We start from the raw sequence: 15,517 nt of genomic DNA, 5'->3' as shown, positions 1-15,517 counted from the left end.
AACTGTCTGCCTCATCAGTCTACGAAGTAAAGGAACGTCTCCTCAAGTCTTCTTGGATTTATTAGTGAGTACTTTATAGGAGAAAGTGAGGACTGCAGATGCCGGAGACCAGAGTCACAAAGTGTGGCACTGGAAAAGCACAGCCAGTTAGGCACCATCTGAGGAGCAGGAGAATCGACATTTCGAGCATAAGCTCTTCATGCTCAAAATATCAACTCTCCCGCTCCTTGGATGCTGCCTGTCCTGCTGTGCTTTTCCAGCACAGCACCTTCTGACTCCCATCTTTTATTTATTCTCTAGTTTCAGACACTACCATAAAGTATAACATTATTTCTATATCTAACCTATCAATTCTTTTCATAATTTAGAAGACTTCTGCACTGAGTATTCTCTGCAATGTACTATTTCTAATAGAAAAGAGCTAGAGACTGCTAGCTTTCCCCGAGAGTTGGACCCTTTAATTTTGGTGTCACAGTTGTAAATTCTATTGCACCTTTCCAATGGCTTCTCTACCCTTTTTGTAATATGGTGACTGGACTTGTTCACAGTGCTTCAAATACAATCTATACAAGGTTCTATTTTAATTCAAAATAACTTCTCTGTGTTTCAATTATATTATTTTTTTCTACTGCTCGCTTTCTGCTTTGTGTGGCAGAGTTAAGTTTCTCCTGCTCAGATTCTTTTATGTCTTTCTTCTTTTTACACTCTTATTTTCCAAGTGTAGGTGGCCAATTAATTCTCAAACTGAAAATACATTATTGTACACTTCTATGTTGAAAATAATTTTGCAATTTACACTCTATTCTGCAATAACTTACAAGTAGGATATAAAGTGTTATAATGAGACTTGAGAACAGAGCTTGAGTAAATTATAAAGTTTCCATTTTAAAACAATACAAAATTATTCATTTGGTGTTCAAGAATTAAGGGAGAACTTGAAATAACAAACATGTGCAACTTGAAATAAACAAGCTAAACTAATGTAGGCTCTCTATAATCTGGAAATCTATTATTCAGAAATTCCAGAAATATATTCAGCAGAACCATTCGATCCTTCAAGAGCACTATTTTATTACAGTACTTTGGAAATGGAGATGTAGAAGCTACAGTATTTGGATAAATAAAACAATCTTCATAATTTGTTTATAAGATTTTATCAGTATGGTTTATTCCAGGTAAATATTCATACACTTGTGGTTAGACATTCTAATGTCAATGCACAATTCATAAAATTCCAAATTGCAAAAAGGTGTTGATCCCAGGCAGTGTGAATGGAGATGCTATTGTGAAGGACTCTTCAAAGGGAAATTATTCAGAAAGTATCTACGATCAAATTATTTTTCTTTCATTTCAAGTTCGATTTCAATATTGCATTTTCAAATTTAATTTCTGTCATTTCACAGAGACAATTTTGATCAAATGGCATTGTCTGCTAGGTTCACACAATTAACCTTTTGGGATTCAATTTTCTATGCAGTCTATCATTAAAACACTTCAATGTATTAATATTAATTCCTGTACTATTGTAAAATATGTAGATGAGAACTATCATCTATGCCTTAAATGTTGTGCTGCAATTATCTAATGAGGAAATTAAATTTGTGAGATTGCCTTTTTAAATTTCTAAACTACTAATTTTTAATTTACTTGCCCTAGAATTTGAAACCTTCTCAACGTAAAACAATTGAAAAGTACAACAGCATAATTCCTCCCTTTATTCACACAAGATAGATTAGTGCAGTATCAGTGCAGCAAATTCTTTCTGAACACAAATTTCAGACAACAATTCTTTGCTTTGGCAGTAAAATGCAAAGGAATGCTTTCAAACTGATCTTACTTCTGAGTTTCTTCTGCCACTTCATCTCATTGTATAAAAAATGGGTCTTTTCAAAGAAATCGCTGACTTTGCTGCCTTGTTCATCCTGCTCTGTGGTGGTGAGCACTCTGTGCTTTGACTCATTTGTTAGGTATTCACAAATGCTTGGCACGGGGAATACAATCTGCTCCATGTTTCGGTCATTCCGAATAATCTAGTGACCAGAACCACAGTAGGAAAATGCTGTTAAACACAGAAATCACACAGCCATACAACTGCATGGCCACTAATTTATATTACTTTAAGAATGTGTGAAATAAACCTAAACAGACAACTTTGAAAGCCTCTGTTTACATTTCAAACATTCAAAATGTTTACATTATATTTTACTATTTAACTAGATATATTTTGATTTGGTTACTTATGACCACCAAAATGCCTCCATTGACTCTAAATTGCTGAAATCAGTCATTATAAGAACACTGCTACTCTTGACAGCTCATTAAGCAGTCCTACCAGTTTTTGCCATATGATTCCAGCCACTCCACACTGTCGATATTAGTTTTTAGTGAAGGACTGCAGCTTGCACAAAATAGTTAATAATAGACATTTGGAAGTGAACACACACCAGATAATGTGTGAGCTTAGATGAGCTGCCAGTCAATAACATACATAGGGATTAAGGTAGGTTTTGGAGATATTGCTTTCTCACTACTTTATATATTCAAATCATTTCCTTCACTAAGAGAGCAGTAATTAATCTCTGTTAGGGTTGATTTAAAATAATCCTCTAAGAGAAGCATCTAAGAGGTGTGCAGATTTATGAGTTCAGAGAATCATACAGTGCAGAAAAGGCCTTTTGGCCCATCAAAAGTCAGTACTGCCAAAAATATACTACTACCTACACCAGTCCCAAAGGTTATGACATTTCAATTCTCTCCCAAGTCATTATTAAAGGTTGTGAGGTACCCAACCTCAATTACCCACCTAGAGAGCACATTCCAGACCCCCAACACCCTCTGGGTAAAAATATTTTTGCTCAAATCTCTCTGGGTTTCCTCTGGTGCTCTGACTTCCTCTCACAGTCCAAAGATGTGCAGGTTAGGAGGGTTGACCATGCTAAATTGCCCATAATATCCAGGGATGTGCAGGCTAGACACGGAAAATGCAGAGTTACAGGGATAGGTGGTTCTGGGTGGGATACTGTTCAGTGGGTGGGATGCTATTCAAAGGGTCTGTCCCAATGGCTGAATGACCTGCTTCCACACTGTAAGGATTCTATGAACTCCTGTCTAATTCTTAATTTCACTTTAAAATTATGCCTACTGGTCATCGATCCTTCAATTATATTGAACAGCGGCTTTCTATTCACCTTGTCCATGCCCTTCAATCCTATACACCTCTATCAAGATTCCCCCGTCAACCTTCTCAGCTCCAAAGAAAATAACCCAAGTGTATCTAGCATCTCTTCAAAGCTGAAATGCTCTATCGCAGGCAATGTTCTGGTGAATCTCCTTTGCAACCCCTCCGGTGTAATCAAACTTTTCCTATAATGTGGTGACCAGAACTGCACACAGTACTCCAGTTGTGGCCTAACCAAACTATTGTATAGGCTCAAATGGGACCTCCCTGCTAGGGTCATAGAGTCATAGAGATGCACAACATGGAAACAGACCCTTCGGTCCAATCCGTCCATGCCGACCAGATATCCTAGCCCAATCTAGTCCCAGCTGCCAGCACAAATCCCTCCAAACCCTTCCTGTTCATATACCCATCCAAATGCCTCTTAAATGTTGTAATTGTACCAGCCTCCACCACTTCCTCTGGTAGCTCATTCCATACCTGTACCAGCCTCTGTGTGAAAAAGTTGCCCCTTAAGTCTCTTTTATATCTTTCCCCTCTCACCCTAAATCTATGACCTCTAGTTCTGGACTTCCCAACGCCAGGGAAAAGACTTTGCCTATTTACCCTATCCATGCCCCTCATAATTTTGTAAACCTCTATAAGGTCACCCCTCAGCCTCCAACACTCCAGGGAAAAAAGCCCCAGCCTGTTCAGCCTCTCCCTATAGCTCAAATCCTCCGACCCTGGCAACATCCTTGTCAATCTTTTCTGAACCCTTTCAAGTTTCACAACATCTTTCCGGTAGGAAGGAGACCAGAACTGCATGCAATACTCCCAACAGTGGCCTAACCAATGTCTTGCACAGCCGCAACATGACCTCCCAACTCCTATATTCAATTCTCTGACCAATAAAGGAAAGCATACAAAACTCCTTCTTCACTATCCTATCTACCTGTGACTCCACTTTCAAGGAGCTATGAACCTGCACTCCCAAGATCTCTTTGTTCAGCAACACCCCCTAGGATCTTACAATCTCTTAAAATGCTCTTATGATCTATGCCACAACTGACAAGTTATGGATCATTATCGTCAACTATCCATTTGACCAAGAAAAATGCAATAAACATATGATGAAAGCACACCCTTCTAGATATTAAATAAACCAAACTACCACTGTGTGCACTTAAAAAAATGGTTTTGTTTTATCGACAACTAATTAAAAGTTAACATCCCAGTAGAATTCATCCTGGGATTGATTATTTTGAAAAGATTAGAAGACATTGTAGAATAAAACATACTTTGAGATTATTTTAAACAATAAAATTCAAGAGCAATGGCAGAATGAATAACCATTTAACTATATCAGCTTTTATGTGAATAAACAAAAGAAGTTTAGAGTGAAAATTCATTTATCTTTGATGTTGAAATGATATAACAAATCTCATAGAAATAATAAAAACAGGCAGCTCCACATATTACCCGAACACAATCCAGAAATGATTTCAGGTATATAGTGTTCCTTTGTCAAGCAACTGGATATGACACAATTTTTAAACATCTATGCTAAAATCTGCACTTAATATGGTTTTTACTGGTATAAAAATGCTAGTTTTCAGATTTCATCTTGACCACTAATAAAATGCTTACTGGTCTTGGTGGAGTTGCTCAGCTGGAGATCACTGGGAGAAAGTGAGGACTGCAGATGCTGGAGATCAGAGTCGAGAGTGTGGTGGTGGAAAAGCACAGCAGATCAGGCAGCATCCAAGGAGCAGGAGAATCAATGTTTTGGGCATAAGCCCTTCATTCCTGATGAAGGGCTTATGCCTGAAACATCAATTCTCCTGCTCCTTGGATGCTGCCTGATCTGCTGTGCTTTTCTAGCACCATACTCTCAACTGGAGGTCACTACGCCCATAAACTGAAAATACATGCATTAAAAATTTTACTTCGATCTGTGCTGTGTGGTTTGAATAGTAGGTCAAAGGATCTTCCTCTTCTTGCTGTTCCTGATGACCTGCTTTCAGCATTTGCATGTTGTTCAACATAAGCTGAAAAAATGTAAGAAAAACCATTAATTCAACTGTTGGGTGAGATATTGTTGCTGTTTATTTGACATTCTGAATTAAAGTAAGAGAACATTTGTCTCTGCTGTTTTTATACCAACAGTTGTTGCTTCATTTATTCTTCTAATTATTTTTGGATCAGGATCTCTATAAAAACTGTGCATATTTTACTTCTTCAGGCAATAAACAAATGGAAATCTTAATGGAGGAAGAGTGTTTCTTAAACCAAGATGCCATTGTGTAATAATCACTGACATCTGATAGATTCAGTAACGCCAGCAAACTGGAATATCATCTGTAACTTTTTAAAAAAAAATTCTGTTGTGCTTATTTTATATTATTTAAGCAAAGCTCAGACACATGGCAACTTTACAATAAAATTAGGAATTACATTTTTAATGCTGTTATCCTCAAAAGAGTAATTCTGTGTAAGTCGCAAGCTATTTTGTAGATCAGAATCATATTTCAGCCTCAAATATTATTTGGCTTTAATGGGAATTTAATTTGATTGAGCTTATAGCCTAGAAACCAGCAATTCTGCAGACAGGATTTACATAATCACGACATAGCTTTTGCTCGCAAAGGCACTGTTTAAATTAAACGGTTAGCTAAACTACTAAGAGTTTCCTGCCAAATTGTGATAATGAATGGATTGTTTCTTAATTAAATATCATTTCCCTCATTTCGATGGAATCCTTCACGGTTCCACCACAGGTTGGCCAAAATATGAAAATTAGCATTCTTGTGAATAATCAAGAGTGCACAATATATGTGAAGAAATATTGGAGTTTGCTACACATGACTAACATTTGAGAAGTTCTGTTATAAGAGACAGAAACTGATCTTTTAAGTATAAGTTATTCTCACCTTTCATGCACTTGGAAACTTGAAACATCATTCAGCTGGAGATGCCAGTTTTTAGATGGCATGTTATGCTTTCAAATTACCAAGGTTCCACCAATTCCCAGTGTTTCTTATTTCTTTCCATTTCTTTTCAGACTGCCTACTTTCCCTATTACAAGATGCATAACAGTACAGCAGTACTTCCTTTGGTCCAACATTAATTTAGTTTTATTATGCCTTTGTGGAGTGCTTTGGAATGTTTGTTCGAGAATATTAAATGCATTGTAAAAATGCAATTTGTTTATGTGGTGAGGCTAAGATAATAAGCATTCTGCTGGGTACTGTAAATATCTGCTGCTGTTTACCAAGACGGCAACATTCATTTTACAATGAAAAGTGACAGTGTGCCTGTTTTCTTTATAATATTGGTAGTAAAATATGAACTATCAATCTTCAACTTCCATCATTAGAGTTTATTACCTGACACCTTTCATAGACTAAAATGGTTTTAAAAGAACAAAAACTGATCTAAAAATGGCTTCAATGATCACCTGACCACAAATTTAGACAGGCTCAGGAAATCAATATAGAATTTAAAAAATCGTCTGAACCGAAATTGCCGTCTTATCTAAAGACATCAAAGTGGTCAAATGCATTGGGCATCAAGAAACTCCCATCTCTTGGTTTGCACTTGAGTGGGAATTGCACATACTGGACATGGAAGAGTTGCCTGAAAATACAATGCAGGTAGTTAAAGAAATAAGGATTCCTAACAGCAAAGACTGCATTCATTCATTCCGTTATTCTTCATTTCCTCACAAGTAGAGTTCAGTGAGAAAACAAACTGGAGAATCAACCATTTATGTAGAACTCAAGCTACCTAAAATTTTCACTGATGAAAATTTGATGAAGATTCCAGTCATCAATTAAACAACCGTGGTTTCTAGTTAGAATTTAGCTTCTCCAGGATGCTAGGGATTTTTGAGCCTGTACAAGAAACACTCTCTCCTTTTTAAACGTGTGTGTGTGTGTGTGTGTGTGTGTGTGTGTGTGTGTGTGTGTGTGAATTTAATGACATGTCTTAGCACTTTCTTTGAAGTTAGTAAATAATACATTTTCTCTTTATTTCACACTAGAAAACTCTAATTGACTGCCTAATTTTGACTACACTACATTTTACTTGAAACGTAATAGTTGTGTTCTGAAAAAGAAATTTAAATATTTTTGTGACTGGCTGAGAGGACCAAAAGGAAGGGGGGTGATTCAACCCTCTTCACTTGGTCTAACTTCCTCTATAATTAAAAGTACATCTTTGAAAGGGATAATTGCTGAGAATCTAATTTTGTTCATAGGTAATTAATTATAGTGCTAAATGGGTAATCTTGCAATTAAAACAATTAAAATACCATCCAACCTTATCCAACACAAATACACGTGGAAAACCTTTCCTAATACCCAATGATTTCTGGGCACCTCAAATTGTATCTGGGTTACACAATTGGCCAAAACATAGCACACCAATAGGACTTAACAAAAAAGGCAATCTGCACCTGATATCAGGAGATGCAAACTCTGAAACCGACAAAACTTTCATATAAGTTTTGCCTTTGGCCAGAGAAAGCAGCGTCATTGAATAGATTTAAGGCAAAGGTATATAGATCTTCTACAAAGAAGGGGATCAATGGTTATTGGGGTAGAGTTGAAGCCCGTGGAACAGGCTAGATAGTGTGAATAGCTCAGGCCTGCTCTTAATTCGCGTGTTTATAAATTCTTATTGAACAATGAGAAATCTTAAGAGCATATACTGGTCAACATTTTCTTTGCAATGTTTCCTGTTCATGAAACTTCAATTTTCTCACCATTGAAATGCCTTCATCCACCTCCTCTTGTACCCGTTTGACTGGCTTCAGTAACTGCTGCAGTTGTTTATTGTGGCGGGACAACTGAAATAAACAGTTAAAGCTTTATAAACCTTTGATCTTACTTGTGCAACTATTAATGCTGTGTAATGGCACTGGCATATTGTATATGGTATTTAAATGAACAACAAAATGTGGAAGAAAAGAATCTGACATCGCGACTCAGCTGAAACGGTCCTGTAGTCATCAGAGTAAAAAGTGAGGTCTGCAGATGCTGGAGATCAGAGCTGAAAATGTGTTGCTGGTTAAAGCACAGCAGGTTAGGCAGCATCCAAGGAACAGGAAGGGCTCTGGCCCGAAACGTCGAATTTCCTGTTCCTTGGATGCTGCCTAACCTGCTGTGCTTTAACCAGCAACACATTTTCAGCTTTGTAGTCATCAGACGCAAACATGATGCTGGGAACACTGATCATTTAGAAATACTGCTGCCTGTGTTCAGTAGCAACTTGCGCAAATTTATTTTATCTGGAATAACTTTTTCCCCACCCCATCCAACTTCATTCTTGCAGAATTCACATTTTTTGCAGATATATATTTCACAGCAAGAATTTTGCAAATAATGCAGCCACCTGGATTAATGAATATATCATGTCAAATCAAAGATATTTTCTGAGTCTGGCAATTACATAGTCAGCCCTTTGAACAGTGTAATCTTCCACTAACAGCAGCTAGACTGTATTCTCCCATTGATCCCTATGTTATGTTCTACTTGATACCACACAGTCTGTTCTCTCCACTGGGTTTCATGACCCATGAAGCAAAGAGAAAGGGAAGTAAACAGCAATTTTCAAAGAACCAAAGGGAAACAGTGTTACCTGCAAGGCTAAAATATAAATGTTGTGTCCGACATCTCTTGGAGAAACTTCTGAATTCTCACATTCTTCTTCTTGTTGGTAAGCCTTATTAATCACGTTAACCTTAAAAAGCATCATTTGGATGGAAATAATTAAATAGTTGTAACAGAAATATGCTTGCAGTCACATCAACGTGTAACATGATGTGACTTTTATTTCTTTCATACACTCTTTTGTCACAGCAATGGCACATCAGAACTTAGTTAGAGCCAAAGATTTTAATAGCAAATGGTGTCACAAAGTACATTCCAATAAATATATAGCTTTAATTGAAGCCACTAGACTGGAGAGTTTGTTTGATTTTAAATGTGTTCTTAAAGTAATAGGATTCCTTTTACTGGGCTAATTTAGTTCATGTGAATGGCACAGCTTTTTGTTTATGAGGTTTTTTTATCAGACATACTGTTAGACAAATGAAAAATTCCACCTTTATAGAATTTAGAAAGTGCTTTGCATGCAACAATGTTGATATATTAGAATTCTTGCCTCTGAGACAGAATGCCATTGCTTAAGTATTTAATCTAGTCTACCACTACAGTGCTGCACTGATTGATTGTTGCGTCCTTTGGATGAGACATTAAACTGCACCTTATCTGTTTGTTGAAGTGAATCTTAGAGATCTTATGGTACTACATAACATCTAATTTACTGTTAGCAGGACACTGTTGTAAGCAATATTAGCTGTGATATTTACCTATATAACAGTGACTAGATTTTTTTTAAAAAGTACTTAATTTGTTAAGTGTTTTGGATTGCTCTGAACCTGTGAAAGGGTATATAAATACAAGTGCCTTCTTCAATACCAACGTGATTTGCATAACAATTTTTCGTAACTATCAATTTTTCTTCACAAGTGTTGCATTATGCGGACAGCTCTTCAGTCAGTCAAATGACAAAATATTGCAGTGCTAGAAAACTGAAATAAACCATGAAACAGTGAAAACACTCAGCCTGTCAAGCAGCACCTGTAGATATCATGAACCTGTCATCAGAAGTCAAGTTTCTGATAAAAGATAATAGACCTGAAACACTAATCCTTATCTTCCACTCTCCGCAGATGTTACATGGTCTGCTGAGTGTTTCTAGTGTATTCTGTTGTATTTCACACTTTTAGCTAACACATTTCACTAATATTCAGGCAGAGTTCAATAGCAAACCCTCACAAAGTGATATGCTTGAGTTAGAGATTTAAGCCGTAAATCAAATATTTTGAAAACAACAGTTTAATGCTCTTACCAGTTCCTGAGGCCTCAAATTGAAGAGGATCCTTTCTGCATTTTCACTGTCATGTCTGCTCTCCATGAGAGCAAGTAAAAGCTTTGAAGCATTGTCCTGTTGTAAAGATATTAAACACAATAGCTGAGAAATTAACTTAACTAATATTACTGTCAAAAAGAAGTGATAAATGTATTTTAATGAAAACATTTGTAGAATCAAACTTCATGAATCTACTTTTCATTTTGAAAGCAAAAGTTCCAATGGTTTTATGAGTTATGTTACTATTTCTAAGATTTAGATGACAATTTTCCTACTTTCAATGCATCATCAGAAAGCTAAATTTTTAAAAGATGAGAGGGGTTTTTTTGGGATCATTTGTGCATTTGCTAGAACCTGAAGGTTGTGTGTTCAAACCCCAGTCCAGGACCTGAGCACAAAAATTAAGCCTGATATTCCAGTGATGTACTGAGGGAATGCAGCATCTTGGAGAAGCTGCCTTTTGGATGAGACAAGCCTCCTCAGATGCACATAAAAGCTCCAATAACACTAGTGCAAAAAATAGTAAGGGAATTATTTCCTGTGACCTGATCAATATTTATCCCTCACTCAAAATCACAAGAAATAAGTTAAAAAGGCCTTGCTGGGAGTTTATTGTCCAGAAATTGGCTACATTGTTTCCAATGTTACAATAGTGACTACCCTATAACACCATGTCATTGGCTATAACGTGCCTTGAGAGTTCCAGAGGTCATGAAAGGCATTGTATAAAAATAGCTTTTTTAATCAATCAGCCCCAAAGACATGACTGATGCAAGAATTGTTTGGTAAAGATTCTATCGGTAGAAACTGGTAAACATTGTGTAAATTTTTCATAGGAAATATATAAAACAAGTCCCATTTTATGCCAACACCAATGTCAAAAAAAACTGCAAAGACCTTAAATATTATTTGCTGCAGTAATTGAGGAGCCAAATCATTCACAACTAGAAGATAAATCTGACTTCAATGGATTAGGTCCAAACGAATGAATATCGGTTCTGATTTATGTTCGGTACTGAATTTGGCATTGCCTTTTTGTTCATTTTCTACTTGGACCAACATATTTTACAGTGTAATATATTAGCATGGATTACATTAAAAATAGGATGAATCTGTTATCAGTGTTTTGGCTGAGACCTCTCCTTACCTTTAGTAGTAGTACTAGGTCCATTCTGTACTTGCAGAGTGGGCTGATATCATTCAGGATCAGTGCAGTGATAATATCAATCCCATTGCTCTCATGAGATACAATGCAAGTCTAAACAGTGAAAAATCAAACAAACTGCTAAAGTAGCTTACAGCAATACATAGGAAACATATTACTTACTAAAGCCATGCTTTCTCCTGATACAACCAAAAGACCAGAGTTGACATTTTTAAATATTTTAACATGCATACATTCAACAAAAATACTCACAGGTAAGCACTTTGACTATGAAACTAATATGGATTGCAACATTGATTGACATTGACTATGTCTCAGCAATTTCCCATTTTGTGAAGATTAAATTTAAACAATCAATTAACAAGCTGCCCCATCGATTGCATGTGACATGAAATATTAACTGGGTGGGCCAACAGGGATCAGTTCCTTGGGATATCCCTGACAGAAATAAGAGTTCTTCAGGCATTTTAGATGGCCTGAGATCCAGTGTCCGGACAGCAAAAGTCCTACCCTCCAAGAGCTATAAAACAATCAGATGCCAGTGCCTCAAGGTTGGGAGTGCGAGTGAGAGTGGTAGCAACTGCCAGTAATGTAAAAGATTACCAAGGGACCCCAGGCCAATGGTGAAGGAAGCATGGGAATTGTGGGATGAATGCCATGGGAGAGGGTAGAGCTAAGGGTTTGAAGGCAAGAGCAAGATGTAGTTTTCAGCACCCCACTTACATTCTAAGTGGGCAAAGCACTTCATAACAAGGGACTCTGAGCTACAATTGAACTATAGTGACCTTGCCATTTGGACCATCAAAGAAGTATCTTATCAAATGCTAATCTCCTGCTTTTTCTTCCCCATCCCCTTGCCAACTCTTTGTATCCAGTCATCTGATGCCCCCTTGAATGTCTCAATTAAACCTGCCTCCACCTCATTCCAGGCAGTGCATTCCAGACCCATACTACCACTGTATGAAAAAAGATTTTTCTCACAAACTCTTGTTTCTCTTGCGCATCACTTTAAAACCATGTTCTCTTGTTTTCCAAGTGGGAACTTCTCCATAACTACTCCATCTAGCCCAGTCATGATTTTGAAAACCTCTACCAAATCTCATCTTACCCTTCTTCTCTCTAAGAACAACAATCCCAAATTCTTTAATATACCCTTATAATTGAAGTTTCTCATTTGTGGATTCACCTTGTAAATCACTCGCGCACTTTGTCTTTAACATCCTTTGGCATCTGGAATTATACACAATACTCCAACTGAGGTCTAAGTGAGGACTGCAGATGCTGGAAATCAGAGTTGAAAATGTGTTGCTGGAAAAGTGCAGCAGGTCAGGTAGCATCCAAGGAGCAGGAGAATCGACGTTTCGGGCATGAGCCCTTCTTCCTGAAGGAGGGCTCATGCTTGAAACGTCGATTCTCCTGCTCCTTGGATGCTGCCTGACCTGCTGCGCTTTTCCACAACATATTTTCAGCTCCAACTGAGGTCTGACAAGTGTCTTACACAAGTTCAACATTACCTCCCTGCTTTTGTACTCTATGTCCCTATTAATAAAGCCAAGAACACTGGATGCCTTATTGACTACTTTCACCTTGTCCTGCCATGTTCAATGTTCTGTGCACATATAGTCAGGTCCCGCTGTTCTTGTACCCATTTAAAATTGTACCCCTTTGAGGTCTCAGGGATGATAGGTGCCCAATGGTTCAATAACGAGCCTAATTAAGCCCAATGCAGCAGGAGCTGGGCATCGTACATCAACTCCTTCCAACTTCCGAATTAATCAAATGGGGGAATGGGGTTATTTCCCCAACAGAAAACTAATGCAGCCTTTCCTGAAATTAAGTGGGACCAAGTGCCATTGTTTTTGCCTGTATTTAATTCTGCTCTCTCCACAGATACTGCTTGACCCACTGAATGCTTCCATTTTTTGTTCTTATATGTTTTCATGTGTATTTCTTTCAGACATTGCTGTGATGGCTAACTTTCCAAAAGTGACTCTCACAATAATGATACGTTATTGTAAAAAAACAAATTAATCCCTATCCTGAATTTCATAGTGCAACAAAAATAAAAAAAGAAATCTTGCATTAATGTGCCAGAAATATTCATCATCTATCTTTGTCTGCCGAATACAGGCAACGTCCCGATGGTAACACACAGGCCCAAATTTTCACCATGATGGAAGACTTTCCTGATGTGGTGAAAATGATAGAAGTGGCCTGAAATCACAAATCCCTCCCCTAAACATAGAACTTCCTATTTCTACAGGGCAGGAATGGAGTCCTCTCGGCTTCCAAGTATGTGCAGTTCCTGGAGACAACTGGTTATTTAAAGAACCAGCTGCCGCTTACAACCAACCCATTTCAGTATTTCTGCAGTATGGGACCTGGAATGTGCAGAGCAGACCAGCGCTGAGTGGGTCTGTGATTAACACATATCTTCGAGGTATTCAGTGTATCCTTTGGTGCGCTGCTATCCCTGTGGATGTGGCACCAATATATCTCCCAGACATCCTTAGGAGTGAGGGGCGTTGTCAGGTATCCTTTGGCATTGTTAACTATAAAGTAGATCATGCATCAAAAGGTACATAAGTCTATTAGAACTGGCAAATCTGTAGAAGGTCCATTATGTCTATAAAGAAGTGGCAAAATTGTCAAAATTTGTCAAACTGTTTTCTACGAAAAAGTGCGCTCTTCTAAATATCTTAACTGCATATGGAACATTGAGTTGTCGATCTTTAAAGTTTTTCTCCTGCATGAGTTGGTATTTAGGTGAGTAGACAAGGCCAGTGAAAGGGAATAGATGGTGGCTAGAAGTAGGCATTAAGTTGGTCTGATTAAATAGTGTGCCAGTAGGTAGCGTATGAAGTGTCATGGGAAATGGATAGAGAGGCTAAGGTGCCAAGAGTCAACATTGCTCAGCATGGACAGGGCATGGGGTTGTGGGTGATCTGGGAACTGAATGGCAGTGGGGGAGGGGCTGCAAGAGGTGAGAATTGGAGGACGTTTTTATATGTTATGCTTTTGCTTTATTCTGGTCACAAAGCTGCAGCTCCAGGGAACAGTCTGCTTTAGTAATTGGCAGTGTCCACAGCATTTCCTGGGCCAGCTGGCGTGGTATGCGATCCAGTTTGCCAGCCCCTCTGGACCCAAAAGGGAGAGTATGGGTAGGCAGGTTTGAATGTTGGGCATGTGGAGCCAGGAGTTCTCCTGCCTCTGTGCACCAGACCCAGGTAAGAAAATCAGAATCCATGTAAGCAATGTTGGCACAAAACAGATTTTTGTTTTACAGTTTGTGTCAGCTTGCAATATCAAATGGAAGCTGACACTCATATCTGCACCACATCGCACAGTTCAGTAATGCTCGACTTAACATGTACCTGGTTTTCAGTGCATGGTCCTTGACAGTACTCTGTTAGTGTCTCCAGGGTCTGTATAATGAGTAGCACATTATGCTCATTGATGTACAGCCCCAGCAGCCCCAGGCCTCCAGTGGTGCTCCCACACATAATATCCAAGAACTGCAGAGTCTGACAGACTAAGTTGTAATTTGTCTTGTTGTGTTGACAACGGAGGAAATTCTGTTGAGGAAATGCATTATCAATCAAGAAAAAAGATTACCACTGATCAAGTGCAAGGTTTAGATGCTGACCAAGATGTTGTTTAAACTTCTTGAGTAATTCCTAAAACTAAAATGTTAGTATCAAGAGAATAATTTTTAACATTCAAGCATATGCTTAAGTGACAAAGCCAGTGACCAAGTAATCGAAATAGGCCCTGCCAAATAGTGCACTATTAAGTATTAGTACTTTGTTTCATATCCCAAACTTTGCTAGAAATGTTATTTTATTTACTAGTTTACGCTGCTGCATTATGGTAACATCATAAATATGTTCATGGGAAACCCATTGACAAGTGTATTGAGGCCCATATGGGCAGCCTCTCAAAACTGTTACCGGCATATTACCCAAGATGTTATAGCCATTGATTTCAAAGAAAAGAGAATTGTCAACAGTGTGCCTCTGATTCCGTGATTTGTACTAACATTGTACAAAGCCACAATTGTGATGAAATGGGTCATAAAAGTATGCTTATGGGGAATCATAGATGCCAATGGAAAGTTGAAATGGATTGGGGTCATGTGATCTGTTTTATTACTGCAATTGGCATGATTGAGGTTTGGACTGACAATTGGCATGTAAAATTTGAGCTTCACAAGTACAAAGCAATGATAATCTCTAAAACAAAAAGAAAATCTAACT

General features: G+C 37.9%; 1 protein-coding gene across 2 annotated transcripts in view; it reads right to left on the bottom strand.

Moving 5' to 3' along the window:
* itpr3 (inositol 1,4,5-trisphosphate receptor, type 3) overlaps positions 1-15,517 on the bottom strand; it is a 280,397-nt gene that overhangs the window by 27,888 nt on the left and 236,992 nt on the right. For both annotated transcript variants that reach the window (XM_060845471.1, XM_060845473.1), the window contains exons 42-48: positions 14,636-14,836; positions 11,244-11,354; positions 10,076-10,171; positions 8,801-8,902; positions 7,926-8,009; positions 5,107-5,208; positions 1,838-2,030 (exon numbers count right to left, since the gene is read on the bottom strand). In XM_060845471.1, the coding sequence (XP_060701454.1) occupies positions 1,838-2,030; positions 5,107-5,208; positions 7,926-8,009; positions 8,801-8,902; positions 10,076-10,171; positions 11,244-11,354; positions 14,636-14,836 (889 nt within the window). The remainder of the gene's footprint in view (positions 1-1,837; positions 2,031-5,106; positions 5,209-7,925; positions 8,010-8,800; positions 8,903-10,075; positions 10,172-11,243; positions 11,355-14,635; positions 14,837-15,517) is intronic.

Source organism: Hemiscyllium ocellatum, chromosome 26 (assembly GCF_020745735.1).
Source record: "Hemiscyllium ocellatum isolate sHemOce1 chromosome 26, sHemOce1.pat.X.cur, whole genome shotgun sequence".
Classification (NCBI taxonomy): Eukaryota; Metazoa; Chordata; class Chondrichthyes; order Orectolobiformes; family Hemiscylliidae; genus Hemiscyllium; species Hemiscyllium ocellatum.
Note: the sequence above shows the minus strand (reverse complement) of the source record. Positions and strands in the feature narration are given on the sequence as shown.